This window comes from Nothobranchius furzeri, chromosome 10 (genome assembly GCF_043380555.1).
Source record: "Nothobranchius furzeri strain GRZ-AD chromosome 10, NfurGRZ-RIMD1, whole genome shotgun sequence".
NCBI classification, from domain to species: Eukaryota; Metazoa; Chordata; class Actinopteri; order Cyprinodontiformes; family Nothobranchiidae; genus Nothobranchius; species Nothobranchius furzeri.
The window spans coordinates 59995590-60013584 of record NC_091750.1 but is presented as its reverse complement, the minus strand read 5'-3'; the positions used below and the strand labels follow the sequence as shown (position 1 = coordinate 60013584).

Genomic DNA, 17995 nt, shown 5'->3' with positions numbered 1-17995 from the left:
CTTGTAAAAAGTCTAGTTATATTTGGATTTCTCTGGCCAGTTGTAATTACACTGACACAGCAAGGCGAAGACATAAAAAATACATTTATTTAAATGTGAATTTAAATTATTGTGCTCCATAATATTAGATTGTATTGAGAACAGAAGTATCAATTGCCCAAAACAAGCAAACTTAATGTTGAGAATTGTGTTATTTCAAATAAAAGGCGCATAAATGCAATTTTATTAAGTTTTTCCAGAGCAATCTAAGCCAGCCTGGATCCTGCTGGAAACAAGTCGCATCTGCCGGAAAAAAGGGGAAATACGCCACCCTGTGGTTGTGAATAGGCACGACACCACACATAGACAATCGCAGGCACTGACCCTAGTGCTTCCTGTTATCTCTTCACAAAGTGTAACTAATAAATTAGACTTACACATTTTCAAAAATAAATATATTTAAATTTAATATTTTTAAATATTATTTTGTATTTGATATATGACATAAATTTTTCTTACCGCACCACCATGCCATATACAATAAATGAATGATTTGTGTAGTCTGTTGTCAAAAGGAGTCATGTACTTTAAATTGTTATTGGTACACTGACAGAGAGATTTATAATGAAAGATACACATAGAAAGTGATCATTTTATTTTTATTAAAAAAAATAGAATAGCACAAGACAAGTCACTGTTATCACAAAAGAGCTTATTTGTTCCATGTAGACAAAGTATTTGTCTTTTTATAACACAAATTCTGATTTAAAATCAAAGTGGTTCGAGATGAGACAATCAAAATAAAATCTGAGCTAGGTAAACAAGAAGCGATGCTGACTGGTAGCCACCGCCACGATTTGAGCTCGGCCCTGCTGTGCTCCCTTCATTAGCACATGTTGTTAAGGGAAGCCAATTTATCATATAAAATCGGAATTGTACTGGGGTTGTTTAAAGGAAATCGGCACTTGCTTGCTTTTAAGTGTTGTTAAGTATCTACCTTACTAAATATACACTGTGGGACAAGACAACTGGTATTTACCATCGACATATACGTATTTACGTTTAATAGCTTATGTTTGGCACGTTTTGATCACCTTACTTTATAATGTATTCTGCAAGAATTAAATAATATCACGGTTTAACTTGTACAGACATTTTAAATGTAATTAATGAAAATGCTGTTTTGTTTAGAACAAATAAAAAAATTGTAGGGCATTAACATGATTATATGTTACAACGGATTGCCATACAGCGGAAAAGGTTGATCCAGAGGCTTTTAGCCGCTGTTCGTCACTTAAAGTCTAGGCCTTCCAACGGACTCCTAAGGATATATAACCTTTGAGTTTTTGTTAAATAATCACGGTATGTAGCTTCATGTTCTGGTGACCTGATAAAGTTAGGTTTAAATAGATTTTCACGTCAGGTTTATGCGTCAATTTGAAACGCCTCGATGATGTAGCAAAGAGGCCTAGCTGACAGCAAAGAGCTGGCGAAACGAAGAGTCAAGATTTAAGCTTTGTGACATACATTTTAGACACAATTGATTGTCTCGCCTGTGATTAACATGTATTTGTTTACCATTATTTGTAATAGCGAACATCTTTCAATGTATTTTTCTTTTAAGCACACGGAAACTAGCTAACTTTAGCATTTCCGTCTTGTAGCTTGTGTCATCGTTAGCTTGGGCATTAGCGCTTCTCAAATAAATTAGATTTACAACAGGTGGTATTTATTCAGTATGAACACACAAGTGCATCTGGCAAGTCTTATGATAGGTATTATTTATCAAATCAATAGCTTTTGTTTATACAAAGAGCTAATTGTATGTTAGCTTTTCGTTAGCTTGTTGTTTGCTAGCTTAGTTTGGTAATTGAGACAATTCGTCGCGGATTACGTCTGCTATTGTCGCAAAATTAGCAGTAAATGCACTGAATGAATATTATTGTTCATTCCAGAAAATGCCCACGATAAAACTACAGAGTTCTGATGGGGAAATTTTCGAGGTAGACGTTGAGATAGCCAAACAATCCGTCACCATCAAGACCATGTTGGAAGGTAAAATGTTCTGTTCATTTCAAACGTTCAAACTTGATTTTGTGAGTTTATAACTGACGTAAAAAGAGTTATCAGTTTTTTTAATTAACAGTAAAGATCGTTTGGGTTGAGGCTGAATTTTAACGTTTTTTTTTTTTGTGTGTGTGGTCAGACTTGGGAATGGACGATGAAGGAGATGATGACCCAGTTCCCCTTCCTAATGTGAACGCGGCTATCCTGAAGAAGGTACAGAACGCACAGCTGTCACAATGACAACAGCAGAGTCATCAGATTTGTTTCACATCAGTCGATGGGAGAAAAGTGATTGGTTTTTATTTGATTTCTGGATTTCACCGTGACAGTTGGGTATACCGCAATAGTTGACTAATCGTGTCATTCAAAAAAAAAACTATAGGTTATTGCACCAGGCTGCTCTAATATACCCATCATTAGCTTCTAGTTTGAAGTTTAATCCGTTATGTGCCATCTAATAATAAACTTTTAATTAACTTCATAACTTATTAATACAAATGCTACAGTCAAATGGAGGTAGGCACCTAAAACCAAAAATAAATTGTCTACAAAAAATTACTTGTGTTCGCAAAATGTATTCTAATCTTAACTCAGGAAATAGCAGGGCACATCAAGGTGCGCCTCTGTAGCATGGCTGGTACACCCGTCAGCAGTCAGGGGATCATCGACAGCTTTGAGGGTCTGCTTTATTGTAAAGATATTAAATTTAGTTTATTTACCAAATTAATAATTCTGTTATAAAACAAAGTAGATTAAAATTCAACACATGTAAACTGTATTATGCACCAATATTAGGTTCCTGATTGCTCAGTCAGCAACCTTTTTATTTGATCATAAAACACATTAAATTCCAATAATTATTTGTGTCCAGAGAGAAAGAGACTAAGACTTGAACACGCGCGCACACCTTAAAGGTTGTTTCGTATTTCTTTTCCATCATGCTGGTGAATGGGCATCAGCCTGGTAGGTAGTTGTCGTGGTATCCTTGATCATCTTTTTGAAACCTCGATCACCGACCATGGACAGGAGTCTCATGACCAACATGGTCAGGACGTTAGCTTGCTGAGGTGTTCACGTAACCAACTCGTCCATTGAAGAGGAGCATTTTTATTAACACTGTAGCGTAGCGGGATGAAATCATTATCGTTTGTAATTGGAGCAAAAATACGTGACATACAAACGTGATCTAATGGTAATAAAAATAGCCACCGCTACTGCTGTTGCTACACCTATAACTACAAGTAACTCTCTGTTGATGCTAGCAGCTAAAGAGGTAAACTTAGAGAGGCGACTCTTTATTCTCTGCCATGACGTGCTTCCTTGTAAGGTGCTCATGCATCGCCGATGTGCTCCCGTGAAAGGAGAGTTTCCCTTTGCAGAGTTTGCACTATGTGCTTTCCTTAGTCTATGTATAATACTCCAAAACTTTTGAGCTATGTTGCCGACTCGCTATGTCTTCTTTCTCCGGTGACGAAGGCTGATCTGGATGGCCACTACTGCGAATGCGCCTCGGAGCTGAAAACAGCCACTGACCCGGATGGGGACTAATGCGCATGTGCATTGAGCAGAAAGTCAGGAAGCAACCGCCGAATGTGCCGCAGCAGGCGAGATTAAAATTAATGGTCACAGAATAAATAATGCATCCACTATTAAATTAGTAGTCGAGTATTTTGTTTGTTGATGTTGTGACGAGTCGACTAATCATGGCAGCCCTATATAACTTATTAAGAGGATGCTCAGTCTGTCTTTGTTATGTTCTGTCCTGCCAAATCAACTGACACGCTCCTTTAATCCAGATAAAGGTAAAACTGTACGTGTAGATGCACCTCAGCAGAAGATCTCAAAATTCCTTCATCACGGGGGAATGTTGTGCACATGTTTCTGTCTGCGTAAATCTTAACACGAATGTATAAAATTATGTAGTTTCAGTTAAGAATAAACATGTTTTCCCCTTTAGGTGATTCAGTGGTGCACTCATCACAAAGATGATCCTCCTCCTCCCGAGGATGATGAGAACAAAGAGAAAAGGACGGACGACATTCCCGTCTGGGACCAGGAGTTCCTCAAAGTGGACCAAGGCACCTTGTTTGAACTCATTCTGGTAAATATGTTTCATTAAACATTATTCTTATTTTGCTGCTAAATGCGTTAGCTACATTGAAATTGATGCTTTTCCCGCACCCCTTAAACAGATTTTCACCCCTCAGCAGAATTCTTAACTCTTGAGGTTGAATCAACTGGAAAAAATGTCCTCTCTGTTTTTAGGTCATTATTAGAAGTTTGGGTCAGGCAAAACCAGAAAAGTTGTTGTTTTTGCAAATATTACACATAGTTTATAGTTCTGCTACAAATTCTGATTGGCAGCCGACCTCTTCGCCGCAGCTCTCCATAACACTCAGCCTAAAATGCGCTCACTGTAAACATTACTATAAATAAAATAAGTGTTTAAAAAGGCAACTTATTTTGTATTGTACAGCTATAATTATTCATGTGAACTGATTTGAAATGTAGTTTATAAGAGGAGCTTGGAGACGTTAGCGATCCACTTGTGTTTGGATTAGCTTTAGCACATCATTAGTTAAAACGTAAACACTTTCTTCAAACTGAGGCTCTTCAGGAAGCTGTCTACAAGAAGTAAGATAAAAACTGATGTGTTACACAGAAACACGTCAGAATGTCCCAAAGCCCCATGAATATGTTCTTCAAACGATATAAGTGCTTGTTTTCTCTTAACTCCGATCCAGATCTTTATTTACACCCGTTACTTCAAACGTCCTCGTTTGATGATTATTTTAAAAAAAATTTTTTTTGTCAAGTTTTGTGTAATTGGGTATTCTGTAGGGATGGACAATATAACGGTATCGGCTGATGTTAGCTATTTTTTAACATATCTGTTCAATAAAGAAAACCAGGCCAATATTAACAACCGATATTTTTCCATCTTGTCCCCATTTGTTTGCCTGTTTCAGAGGGTGATGTGTAATTTAGTCTTGTGAACAGTGAATGAAATCATTTCAGAACCATAAATGTGTGTGGTGTGTGTACATAATAATGTAAATCCAGCTTTAATAATTTATAATTTTCATTCTATACAAAATCTGCTGATTTTAGAAGCATTAATGCCAGTATATCGATATCGACCAATATCGGTATCGGCACAAAAAATTTCATATCGCCGATATATGATATCGGTGCATCACTAGTATTCTGTCTAGGGATGTCCCATTCCGATATCAGAAGCAATTCATTATCGGCCCAAAAACACTATTGGATTATATCGGACTGCATCATAAATCTCCAATATAAGCAGTTTGTTAAGGTTCACATTTTTGCGACCAGTGGTTTAAAAAAAGGGTCAAATTTTTTTTCATACTTACTGTTATTGGCTCTTGTTCTCCGATTGAGTAATATCACTTCATCAAGCCTTTCATACATTCCACACTACGGAATAGGTAAAAGTATGATTTGTGCTGGTATCGTATTGAAATCGGTGTCGTATCGGGACATCCCTAATTCTGTCTTTTTTGTGGTCTGATTTGATCACCAAAAACACAAATGTTGCTTAGCAACATCTAGTAAAAGAGACAGATGCTGATTTTAAGTTGTATAAAAAGTTCCTTGTTAATGAAGTGGAAGCAGATTTGGATAATGCAGGGTATCCGCAGGTCCTTAAAAAGTCTTACATTTACTTTTCCAAATTTAAGGCCTTGAAAATCCTTAAAAATGACAAATGATCCTTAAATACAGTTTCCAAAGGTCTTAAATTACCAAAGACCCAATAAACTAGATTATTTCATTTCTATGACATTTTCGTGAATTTCCAGTTAGTGTTCAGCATTTTTTGTGTACAATGTTGGCGTAAGCGGAACCGTACACATTCAGTTGGTTGTGAAAGGGGGCTAGTTTTAGATGAGCACATTAGCTGATTAAGCTAGTGGGAGCTTACGCCATGGAGAAGTGCAAGTTTAATGGTAATTGGATGGCTAATCCCACGTTCGCGATGTGGTTAGCACCGGTTCCAGGCAATAGCTGGAAATTATAGCAGAAATTGAATTTTAAAATATAGCTTAAATTTGGTCAAAGTGGCCTTAAAAAGGTCTTAAAAAGTCTTAAATTTGACTCCCTTAAACCTGCAGTTACCCTGTAATAGTTCTGTATTTAACATGCTAACGCTAACTGGCCCAGCTTTACTGATGTAAAACTTTTATTCATAGTTCCTATATTAGACATTAAAGTTACTTATTCATCAGAGGCATTTGTGCCATCTCACAGCATCTTCCACATCCGAATGTCATTTATTTTCTGTTCAGGCCGCCAACTATTTGGACATCAAAGGCCTGTTAGACGTCACTTGCAAGACGGTGGCCAATATGATCAAAGGCAAAACCCCAGAGGAGATCAGGAAGACGTTCAACATCAAAAACGATTTCACGGAGGAGGAGGAAGCCCAGGTAAAAAAAAAAAAAGTCCTCAAAAGTGATGCTCAAGGAAAACAAAGCTTTTAAACTGCTTTTTGTCCACAGGTACGCAAAGAGAACCAGTGGTGTGAAGAAAAGTAAAAGGGAAGATGCTGCCAACACTACCACACTGAAACGATCTGTAACTGGTTGCACTGGCGATGTTCATACTTGTTAATATTTTAGTATAATTACCATCCCCCAGCTTATTATTTCTGTGTACCAATAAAAGCATGAACATTTAATTCTGACCTGTATGGTGTCATTAATTTAAAGCTGAAACGCTTGTTACCGTTTCCACTCATGAATATAATTATATTCATGGTTTCATGGCTTTGTATTTCCCTCTAAAACATAAAAAGCTACATTTTTCGTATCCTTGTTCTTTTTTCTATGGCAATGTTTTCTTTTAGATAATTAAACAACCTTCACTTTTTTGCCGATGGAAACAGGAGGGTGAATTGTTTTTGCTCTGTAAATGTATCGGTTTTGTGAACTTGTGTATAAAAATGAGCAGTTTGAAGGCGGAACGATGTCCATCATGCAGAGCGAGTTCCAGATTCATGTTTTGACACTGGAAACTTTGAGGAAATCCACATTGAAGGAGTAAATAAAACCTGTTCAGAGAGCATGTGTTACATTTTCTTGTTTCTTTGGCTCTTTTTCTTTAAATTTACTTTGAAATCATCCTTAAAATTTTAAGTTTGCAGTCTTCAGAGATATTCCAAACACTTTTATTACATCAAACAAAAACAACACACCAGGAGTTCAAAGATACAAAGACATCTTAGAGGTGTGTGTGTGCCTCAAACCTGAATGCCCCGAATAGAAAAGCACAGATTTGTATTATAAGGGCACCCTCTGCTGGAGGAAGACAACAACTCAGCATACATTTTATCCACAGTTGGGAAGCTGCAAGCAGACAGTAAATTAAAGCCTTTTATATAAAACCCTCAGAAATGTAACAAAGTTTAGGCATGCACAGATATAGTTTGAATGCTGCTGCAGTAACACTTGACTCCAAAAAAACAAAAACAAAAAAACACATTTTTAGAAAAAAAAAACTTTTTAAAAAGTAATTTACCATTTTTTTCATAAAAAACATACAAAATTTTATTTATAATATAAAACTTTACAACACATAATATTATAGTACCCATTTGGTCTCAGATGAGTTTGCAGAATGTGTGGAATGGTCAAAGGAGAAACAAACATCCGACTAAAAATTTCACAAGTCATCGACAAAAATAGGAAAAACAAAACAACAAAAACAAAAAAGGTTGAAGCTGGAGATTAAAATCCTAAAAGTGCCTGAAAACAAGTGGTTTATTCTCTTAATTGAACTTTTTGTGACATTGGCAGCAAAAATAAAAACAAATTTCTCTAAAAATCTGCGGTTCTGCTGGGATGTTGTTGTTCTCGCATGATTTAGTGGTTTGGTTAGCATTAGTGATGCATCACGGCCGAGACGTAAGAGAGATTCGTGTCAGTTTTTAATCATTTTGTGTTTGCAAAACAGCTGATTGTCATGAAGTAAGCAGCAACTGTTGAGCGAAAGAACAGCAGATCATTAAAAATTATTCATTTACAGTGACGGTGTGGTGGAGCTGGAACCTGCAGATCTCCTACGGTGGAACAACTGGGATTAAAAGCAGGAATGTTGTGAACGGATGATAATGGTGTAGAAATCCAGCTGGGCGATCGTAACAGATCAATCAGTGAGTCTCTGTTAGCACTTTGAGGGACAGTCCTGCCACCTTGGCGGCGGACAGTGCTGTAGAGCAGTGCATCTGCTTGCTGGACAGTTCCAGGTGTGTGTGGGGGAGTTTGACCACGGGCTGACGGAAGTCTGCCGCTCGTTTGCCAGCGGGTTGCTCCGGGTGGAAGCGTGTGTGTGAGTGCGTGTGCGGAGACGATGGGAGGTGTGTTGATGGGGAGGTGGGCAGCGGCGAACAGCCAGGAGAAGGGGGGCGCTGGAAGAGATGGTGGCGTGCGGGAGAAGGGGAGGGAGGAGAGTCTATAGCACTTAGATCTGAAGAAGATGGACTGGGGCAGCCTCCTCCTTGAAGGTAGCGAATGCACTTCTTTTTCCTCCTAGGGACAGTCAGAGAGAGTTATCTGTGAATAAAGTGTGGATGGTAGAACGTCAGCAGGCTTCAGTGGAGATGCAGCATTCACAATGAGGTCAATGAATATGAAGACAAACACAAGCTAAATTATTAGTGGTTTCATCTTCATTTTACGAATTATTATATATAATTGTAATAAAACAAAAACTGGCTTCCATATAGTGTGTCTAAAGGACATTTAGGATCTTTATGATTAAAGGTGACATATGTCCTTAAGTTATATTAGTTCTGGGGTCAAAAGCAAACATGTTCACTGATTTCTTTGCAGTAAATCCCTGTCACTCTTGACATTTTCAGTACTTTCCAGAATGAGCCCTTTCAGGGCTCTGCTACTTTAAGAAAACATCTGGAGTTGGCCACTCCCATCTATCGCAGACTAAGGCCGCTATAAGCTGAGAAGCTCCCCTATCTGGGAGGGGCTCTGAGTAGAGTTGCTGCTGGAGAGGCAGCAGCTCTCCTTTCTATTTTAATTTCCCCATTTGTGATGTCACTATTTGAATGTTTATAGATGTGACAGAGACCCACATGGCAGCACAAAAGGAATCAAAAGTTGAGTTTAGCATAATATGTCCCTTTAAGGGACTAAAGTATGAATATTATTAATGATTTTATTAGTCACATGGCTGAATTTTCTGACCTTATTGGTTTTTATTGCAAATATCACTGCATGCTCCTGAATTTGTATTTATTTGAAATTAGGGAATACCACAAACTTTAGAAAAATATACAAAAAGGTAGAAAAAAAAACAAAAAAAAAAAAACAAGAAGGATGCATGTTGAAACTAAATTATTTCAAGAATAAGACAAATTAAAATTGTGAATCTGAAGAAGCTTCACGTATGTATTGCTGAGAGAAAAACAGATTTGGGTTAATGATTTTAAGATTTTGCTGCAGAATTAACTTTTGTAACAACAGAGGTGTGTATTAGCAAGAATCTGGCGATACGTTGTATTTGAACACCAAATTTCAGACGTATTTGTAATTTCCAAGACTGAATTTGATTGGCAAACTCAGGTCAGACGTTTTCGACACATCCGGTGTTATCGCGAGATCTCGTTATTCCGTCAGACTGAAGGTCGTAAAAGCTGCTGCCACCCAGCAGTCGGATTTTGAATTGCATCACACCAAAGAAATACAGTAAATGTTTGGACGTAAATTCTCTAAATAAAAATTGGATACACCGTTTTTAAATATTGATTCCGTGTCTCAATATTGTAGACTATCGATTTTTCACTAATTAACATCCTAAACTCACCAGAAAGAGCAACTTTATCTCTGATTCAGAGAGAAACGGTGTGATAAACGTGTATTCCAGAGCAGATCTGAAGCATTAGTACAACAGCGATACCCTGCACACTTTGGGAGGTGTTGTACTGAAAAGCGGACTTGAGTGCAGCATCAAAGCAGTCAACAGGATCCCATGATCGTTACCAGAATATGATATGAGTCACCACGTTGAACCGCAACGAAAGGCACTGGGGCCATATTTAGAAGGGAGAGAAAAGGAGGATGGCTGCAATAGAAAGTGATTTCTAAATGTCAGAGTTCACCATCAAACGGCGCCCGTCACCACATCGCATGAATGGAGAAAGTTGAAAGCAGATGGGCATGAGAACGCTGTCAGAGTGCAGAGCTGCAGTGAGACTTTGTGTTAGGCTGTGGTGATAAGGATTTGCTCAAACCACATTCAGCCCCCTTTGTTCTCTCAAACCGAAACACACACACACACACACACACACACACACACACACACACACACACACACACACACACACACACACACACACACACACACACACACACACACACACACTTAGATTTCCATGGCGTGACAGCGGGGAAGACGACGGGGTTGCTACAGTGATGTGGTGGTAGCAGTTTTTCATGTAGAACCACACAGATTCCTGATTCCTGCAGCAGAGACGTTGACTGTCACATGCTGTAAGTCCTGCTGCGACTAAAACAGAGCAGAGCAGAGGTGCAGACAGACCTGCTGCTGGGTTATGTGGCACACTCTTCTGTTTTCCAGCAAAATAAATGATGCAGCTGTGAGAAAATGCCAAGAAAAGGCTTTTTTTGTTGGACTGGTGCTGTTCTGGTGAGCGATTCGTAGAAAGGTTTGAGGAAGAAGGGTGGAACAAAAGAGGCTCGGCTTAAAAAAACATTTGATTTCAGCAGAAGTTCTGTTGTCGCTTCTTTTATTTTGAAAATAAAATTAAATCAAGTACCTTCAGAGAACTTTTAATCCCCAATTTTCTTCAGGTAAACAACCTAAAACATAAAAATGTTGTCAATGATTGCTATTAATAAAGTTTATTACTTTTTATGTACATCAGAACAAAACGGACCCTTAATTTTAATAATATGCATGAACACGATCCAGCTGGTTAAGTGAGTGGTATTCCCTGCTATCCACTTGAACGTTTACACACCAGAGAGGAGATTATCAATCTAATCTGATTATATATTTTACAACCCTAGAAGACTTCCGTATTTGAAGGTGAAAAAATGTGGTCCCATTTTTCATGTCTAGGATGAGTTTGGATGGTGGTCGAGGTTTTATTTAATCTGCACACGTTTGAGATTTTAACTTTACTTATATTAAAATTAAAAATTGTGTCTGGTTTAGGGCTTAGGCAACATTTGACTGACACATTATACACATAACTTTTTTTTGTCCAAGTACTAAAGTGTTTTAAAGAGATATTCTACTGCACAGTGAAATAGTATTTATTGCCATACTCTCCATAATTAGATAATTAGGAAAAAATCCAGTGTCTTTGAGGCTGCCTTGCACCGTTGGACGGAGGCTTACGGCTGGGTTTGTATTAAAGTAGTCCCAAGTCCAAAATGGTGCCTTTGATTCCTTTGTGTTATTTATTATTTTCACTTTCAGTCAATATGATTATTTAGGTCACCAAGTAGAATTAGGATCGCTGTAGAGTAATTTTAATGACCTTTTCACACACACAAGGCTAATTGGTACCATTCACTTACATTGTTTTACGCTAAGCTAAAGCTAAAGGAGCACTGCCGGGTCAGGACAATGACTGGGATGGCTACACATGGTTTATTATCTAATCTAACCATGGATACTATGGCAACAGACAAAATTTGACTTTGCGGTGAAATATCCCTTTACTAATGTAGTTTTCATACTTTTTCCAGACATGAAAAATACTTAAAAAAAACTATGAAAAGACTGAAGTTATTAGATCTAAAGCCTGTGGGTGAGGATTGGTTAATTCAACACATGACAAATGAGCCAAGGTTGAGAGAGATGTGACAGAATGAAACAGAAATGGGACACTGGTGAGGAGATGGTTGACTGGGAGGAAGCACTGGGAGTTAGTGGGACAGACACAGCAGCAGCGGTAGCAGCCTGGCTCTACGTGAAGTCGGTGGATGGTTGGTACACACCTGCAAGGACCGCACCAGTCCGTTTGTTGGTTGAGGCCGAAGCGAGCCCGGCATTTCTTAGGCGAGCCCGGGTCTGAGCACAACGAGCGGCATGCACAAAACGGAGAAAAGGAAAAAAAAAAACAAATAATAAAGAGACAAAGGAGGAGAAATAGGAGCACATCAGGACAGGAAAAAGCACCAATAAGGGCCGTCTGTTAGTAGACTGTTGTAGCACACGGCAGAATAACCAACAGTTAGACAGAGCGGGAAGCAGCCATGCTGGAAAACTCGTTAGTGTCTGCAAACTTCATAAACACATTTACTGTTCTCCAATGTTCACCTCATTTGCCTCTGAGTGGCCTACTCGGCACTAACCTATCCAAAACAAGCCTCTAAACAAAAACTCCCTATCATCTGAACACACACACACGGATTATAATTCAGGTTCCATGTAAGGTAGAGTGGGGGTGGGCGATGTGACGTCAGACACACATCCTGCCTCCAAAATGTCGCGTGTGCATCAGGGCGCCGACGCAACTTCAGCCCAAAAAACAGACAGGAGTGGAGACAGAATAGTAAATGTTCACCTGTGTTGGAGTCCTGCTGCTTCTCCCTTTTTCTTCTTTTCTTCTTGCCCTGCAGGAGAGACAAAGAGAGAATCCACCTGAATCAAAGCGCTCAGGATCAGGGGCTAAAAAAAGCTAAACACACTACAGTTAATTCACCATCTGAGCTGGATCAGACGGATTTTCCTAGTTAATCTGGTTTATTTTAACAACATCAAACTAGTCCTCGTTTATCCAAAATAAACTCAAATAAGAGGTGTTCTCTGACTGGTGTGGGCAGAGTGAAAAAGTCCCCTTTATTAACAGAAATTCGGACATTTTGATCAACTTTCAGATGAAAATAAGAGTTTCAACGCTACAACCAGCAACCAGGCCAGTCATGGTCTTAATGAAGCAAGAAGAAAGCCAGAAAGAGAAAAAAAAAGTTGCACCGCTTTAGCCGCTGTGACCTCGGTTCATGCAAAAAAGCCTCATGAGCCCTCCAGTCTTATTGAAGCAATTCTCCAAAACGCCGTTTTCAGAGGGCGTGTTTTCGTGCTTGTGTCCACATTTGGCGGTGCCTGTAGTAGTGCGCGAGAGCTGAAGTAAACGTCAGGGCTCTTTGCTCGGATCCGGTGAAGGTGAAGGATGTGGGAACAGAGATCTAGCGCCTACGCTTTGACGTCTGCCCTCCTCGCCTCGCTGTCGGCACTGTGTGTGTGGTTACAACAACTTATCTTGCAAATGAAGCTAACCTCATCCGTGGGCGTGCGTGTTATTTGATTTGGCGACTCGCAGGAGAAACCCTCCACAGATGAGGGGGCAGAAACTTATTTTCCTGTTGTGCTTGCAGGTCCAAAATGTTTTTTATTCATGACGAGAGGGAGGTGCGATGAGGGGAGCAGGGGCGTCTCCCAACACCCCGGGCGGTGTCCTAAATCTAAATCGTGTTTTGAGAAGACACCTGATCAAAATCCCTCAAATTAAAAGTTATACGATTTGGGATCGGATGTAATACATCTTCCTGCGTATGCCATTTGAGTCTTTAATAAGGAATTCATTTGCAGGTGATTAAAATAGGCTCAAAAATCCAAATTTGTCCTGACTTATAAACAAATCAAAGCTATGCAGCTTATTTTTTTTTAGTAAAATCAAACCTGGAAAAACTTGAAACTTGAAAATAAGCATTAAGGATAAACGGTAAAAGAAAACACAAAATTATAACCAAACGATAATTACTGATTTATTTAAAATGAGTAGAAATTATAGTCCAAAAATAAATGGTTCCCTTTTATGTTTCAGGAGGGGAGATTCGTTTTGAAATATATGTTCCACTACGTTGTTATTCTACCTTTTTCCTGATTTCTTTAATTTTTCATGGGTTTTCTGGTTGTGTTCGTACGAAGCACGGAGGTGCCACCCACGCAAAATAAAATGAGCAACGTCCCGTTATAACATCACACATTACTTTATTGTCCCGACGATATCATTTTCACATTACTACAATATATTATCACATTTGTGCAATAAAATATTTATATCATATGAACGTGATATTAAATTGTATAAACAAGATAAATATGCATATTGTACAAACGTGACAGTTATATTGTGGGAACAATAAAGTTACGTTATACGTGAAATCGCTCTAATTTTATTTTGCGTGGGTGGCAGTTCTATGCTTCCGCATGTTTGTGACTAAATATTTTTATTAATGTTTTATTATAAACAAATAAAAGGCTAATTATTATTAATATGTTAGATTTCAGAAAGAAATTGGAGTTGGGAGATTAAAAAAAAGGAGAAAAAAAATCAGGAATCTGAATCGGCCCACAGAATTGAACTTCTTTTTGAACTGAATATTTTTCACCATCAGGATGTATTTATTTAAACTGCAAGCTCAGAGATAATCCTTGTTTGGGTACAAATAGGAACAAACAGTGCAGCAGAGGAAAGCGTAAACAGGCTTTGACTCATTCACGTTTCTAGCAGGACTAAACAGCCGCCTTCATCCAAATCAGAAGCAGACGATGACTCGTTAACAGCTTTTCCTCACAGATAATGATGTGTCTGTCTACAATAGCACAAAAGTAAAGGTGTTTTAAAGGGAAGCCAGGTGAATAAATAAAATAAAATAAAATAAACAGCGAGGCCAGCCATGCAGCCCTGCCCTCTGTTAGTTCAGCAGTGTTGGCTGATTTATACCTCTGTGTAATGCAGCGTTTTACAGGTTAACACAAAACTGAGGCAAAGCAACCATTACCGACCAATCAGATCCGTCGGCCGCCACTTGTCCTTGATCTTTTAAAACATGCCGTTCTGGGTTTGGAGCATGTGAGTCATTGAGATTTTTTGGAAGGTGCATGCAAACTTTGCACAGAAATACCCACAACCCCTCACATGCAGCTCCTCACACACTCATCGTTTCCACCACAGAGGTATAAATCCACCATAAGACGTGTCCCTACCCAATCAGCTTTATTCTTTTCCCCTGCGACCCCGCTAAGGCCCGCCTCCTGCAAGAGTTCAACAGCAAACTGACAAGTCAGAGGCACAGAGCAGCCTAGATTCAGCACATTTCACCTAAATGCATGCACCTGACAGGTACGCTAACCCTGGTCACGGCTGACTTTAGATTAGAAAGCACCGGCGCCAAAACTCGGTCTAAAACATTTCTTCTCCTCTGAGGTGAAGAAAAACTAAATCTGTGTTTATTTCAACGATGGTTTGATGCTTTTCCAGTGATCTTTCTCAATAAACAAACAAACAAAAAAAAAAACATGACCAAACTCATCTTATGTGTTAATTAAAGAGAACAAACTTCCCTCTCTTTACTTTTGTTAAAGCAACATAATTATAATCTTATTCTCGAACGAGGCTGATAAACACAAAAATACACATTTTCATTATCGTTAACTATTTAAAAAAAAATCACATCTCTTGTTTATCTGTTACAAGCTCCCTGTAACCATAGCGACCAAATGACGTCTTTACTCCAGAGATCGAGAGATTGTTCCGACCACAACCCAGATATAAAATTCATGACTTCAGTTTACAATTTTGCACGACAAAATGGAAGAATGCGACAGTTTTCCAGCTCCTTGATTTGAAAATATCGTCTTCGGCGAAGATGAAGAAGAAGACGAGGAAGAATAAGAAGAAAATGGAAACCACTTACGTAGTTGTCTCTAGCGGACCAGGTTGGGTAGAGCTGCATGTGCAGCTGTCTTTCTTTCCTGGCCAGCTCGTAGTACTTGGCCTGTTCCTCTCGGGTCAGGGCGTGCCACTGGACACAAAATAAACGCAATTTACTTTCATAATTACATTTGTGAAATTGTGGCAGCTCATTAATTAAATATAAATAGCATTTGCTAAGAAGAAACCTGCACATATGTCCTTTTATTATTTATATTTAGTTTTAGGTGCGTCCCTCACCCTTCGGCCCAAAATCTGATTGATGGCAGCGCTCTCCTTTAATGTGCACTCGGCAATGACCTTTGCCCTCATTTCCTTCATGTAGAGCATGAAGGCGTTCAGGGGTTTCTTGATGACCGGTTTCTTGGGCTCCTTCTCCCGCTTGACCTCCACTTGGGGCTTCCTAAATTAAAACAAATGTCATAATCAAGATGATGCAATAATAAAATTTTAATTAAAAAAAATCGGCCACCGGGCAATACTGACATGCACATGCTCCTGTCGTAATGTTCATGCTCCTGTTTGCCTGTAGGGGGCACTATCGCCGGGTGGGGGATCCCTGTAGGATGCACGCCTGACGGTCCGAGCATCAGGGAGTGTGGAAACCTGGTGGATGTAGAACAAATGGTGATGCATGTAAAAAATAACAGTTCAAAAAGAGGTGAAAAGGGAGCAGACGAGACGCTGAACATCAAAGCAGAGCGGGACATCTGGATGCAGCAAATGAGCCTCAAAGCATCCTAAAAAGCCTGCTGAATGATTATCCAAGCAAAATGTTATTTTTGTTGTGTTTAAGTTAAAAACTCAACTCCTATTGGTAGTTTAGCATTTTAGTGGCTAAATAGTCTAAGTAATAAGCCTGGAGGCTGGTATTTATGGAAAAATGGAAATAAAACATGATGTTTACAGGAGTCACCACTAGAGGGCGTCCAAGCATTATAGAGAGTAAACTGTTCTGAGTATAAAATAGATGCATTATTCTAAAGCTACTAAAAGGCTTATTAGGTTTCTTTCATTGTTTTAGGTTCAGGCAACAACAACAGATATTTTTTAAAGAAAGTGGCAAGAAAAACAAAAACACTGACCAACAACAAAGCTGCATTACATATGGACACATTTTGTGTGTGTATGAAATCTATCTAGGGCTCCAAAACACAAGACAGCAGGTGGATTTCTTTTTTTTTTGTAATTATTTTTGCAATGACTGTGATGCTGATCAGAAACACACACAAACAAAAAGAGCTTAAAGGCAGCAGGACAGCAGCGGTCATAATATCGTTCACTGTAGCAGCGATTAGCTCGGCTCAACTGTTCAGATTCTCCTGGCGAAGCCGTCCTGTTTACAGCACACTGACTCAAACAAGATTTTTACTGCAGCCGTCAAATCAAATCTGATGGCGCGCTTCAAATGTGCTCTAAACAGAAGCAGACGATGCAAAAGCACGGCTGGCTGGTGTTGGGATTTTCCTGGATCGGCCCAGCCGGTCGGCTGCAGTACCTGGAGTAGGACGAGGCGCTGGGGAAGCTGGAGGAGTAGGGCTGCCTGAATCCACAGGGGGACAGGGCAGGGTAGACGGGCTGGCTCTGCCTGCCATAGCACAGCAGAGGGAGAGACGGCAGCACACCGTGGCTTTTAGCTTCACAAGTTCAAGTTTCTCGTTTTAAAGCCAATTAAACGTCATCGATCTTGACTGATAAGATGTAGCGCCTAGTAAAATGACTGCTTTGATGCAGAAAGCTCAATTACCAACCACGTGACAGTTCTCTTCTTTGAATGCATAAAACAGAATAAATAAACTCAAAAGGGCCTCTCGTGATGCTGAGATGCAAAACGATCCCTGTGAAGAGTTGGGACGGGCGCTGCTGACAGCCGCGTGTCAATACCGAGCTGACGTAGAGGGAGCACAAGCATGAACCCTGTGGGAGGTGGAGAGTGTGGCTGGAGTGTAAAGTCTGAGTCTTTGATATGTAGAAACTACATCTCCTGAGAGCAAACACCACCACCCCCTTCTTCAGCTGACTCATCCTTGTGTTGAAATGTATGCAAACACACACACACACACACACACACACACGCACACACACTTCAATCCACATCCATCATCTAAAACGCCCGTACAGTCACTACCTGACACACACTTCTTATCTCTTTTCCTCCTCAGTTACATCTGCGTTTGCTGGAACCAGGAGGCGAAGCCACATTACAGCCCAGCAGGAGCA

General features: G+C 39.4%; 2 protein-coding genes across 12 annotated transcripts in view; one reads left to right on the top strand and one right to left on the bottom strand.

The window, feature by feature from the left end:
• The first annotated feature begins 1196 nt into the window (after window positions 1-1196).
• On the top strand, window positions 1197-7132 carry skp1 (S-phase kinase-associated protein 1). The gene is made up of 6 exons (XM_015961487.3): window positions 1197-1341; window positions 1935-2034; window positions 2186-2259; window positions 4004-4147; window positions 6357-6497; window positions 6570-7132. Exons 2-6 carry the CDS (start codon window positions 1938-1940, stop codon window positions 6603-6605), a joined length of 492 nt encoding a protein of 163 aa, XP_015816973.1. The 5' UTR covers window positions 1197-1341; window positions 1935-1937; the 3' UTR covers window positions 6606-7132.
• An 89-nt stretch (window positions 7133-7221) lies between these two features.
• tcf7 (transcription factor 7) overlaps window positions 7222-17995 on the bottom strand; it is a 73261-nt gene continuing 62487 nt past the window's right edge. The window contains exons 6-14 of one of the 11 annotated variants that reach the window (XM_054730749.2): window positions 17274-17363; window positions 16262-16381; window positions 16016-16178; window positions 15759-15866; window positions 15049-15096; window positions 12623-12671; window positions 12054-12126; window positions 10862-10904; window positions 8364-8621 (exon numbers count right to left, since the gene is read on the bottom strand). In XM_054730749.2, coding sequence (XP_054586724.2) covers window positions 10892-10904; window positions 12054-12126; window positions 12623-12671; window positions 15049-15096; window positions 15759-15866; window positions 16016-16178; window positions 16262-16381; window positions 17274-17363 — 664 coding nt within the window. In that variant the 3' untranslated portion in view covers window positions 8364-8621; window positions 10862-10891. Of the gene's footprint in view, window positions 8622-10861; window positions 10905-12053; window positions 12127-12622; window positions 12672-15048; window positions 15097-15758; window positions 15867-16015; window positions 16179-16261; window positions 16382-17273; window positions 17364-17995 lie in introns of all 11 variants that reach the window. The other 10 variants (XM_054730750.2, XM_054730746.2, XM_054730751.2 and 7 more) reach the window with 10 other exon arrangements.

Excerpts from the sequence above, each read along its gene's own strand:
- skp1 (XM_015961487.3), top strand. The coding sequence starts at position 1,938 with ATGCCCACGATAAAACTACAGAGTTCTGATGGGGAAATTTTCGAGGTA. Across the intron at positions 2,035-2,185 it reads CATCAAGACCATGTTGGAAG|ACTTGGGAATGGACGATGAA; the intron begins GTAAAATGTTCT and ends GTGTGTGGTCAG. Across the intron at positions 6,498-6,569 it reads CGGAGGAGGAGGAAGCCCAG|GTACGCAAAGAGAACCAGTG; the intron begins GTAAAAAAAAAA and ends TTTTGTCCACAG.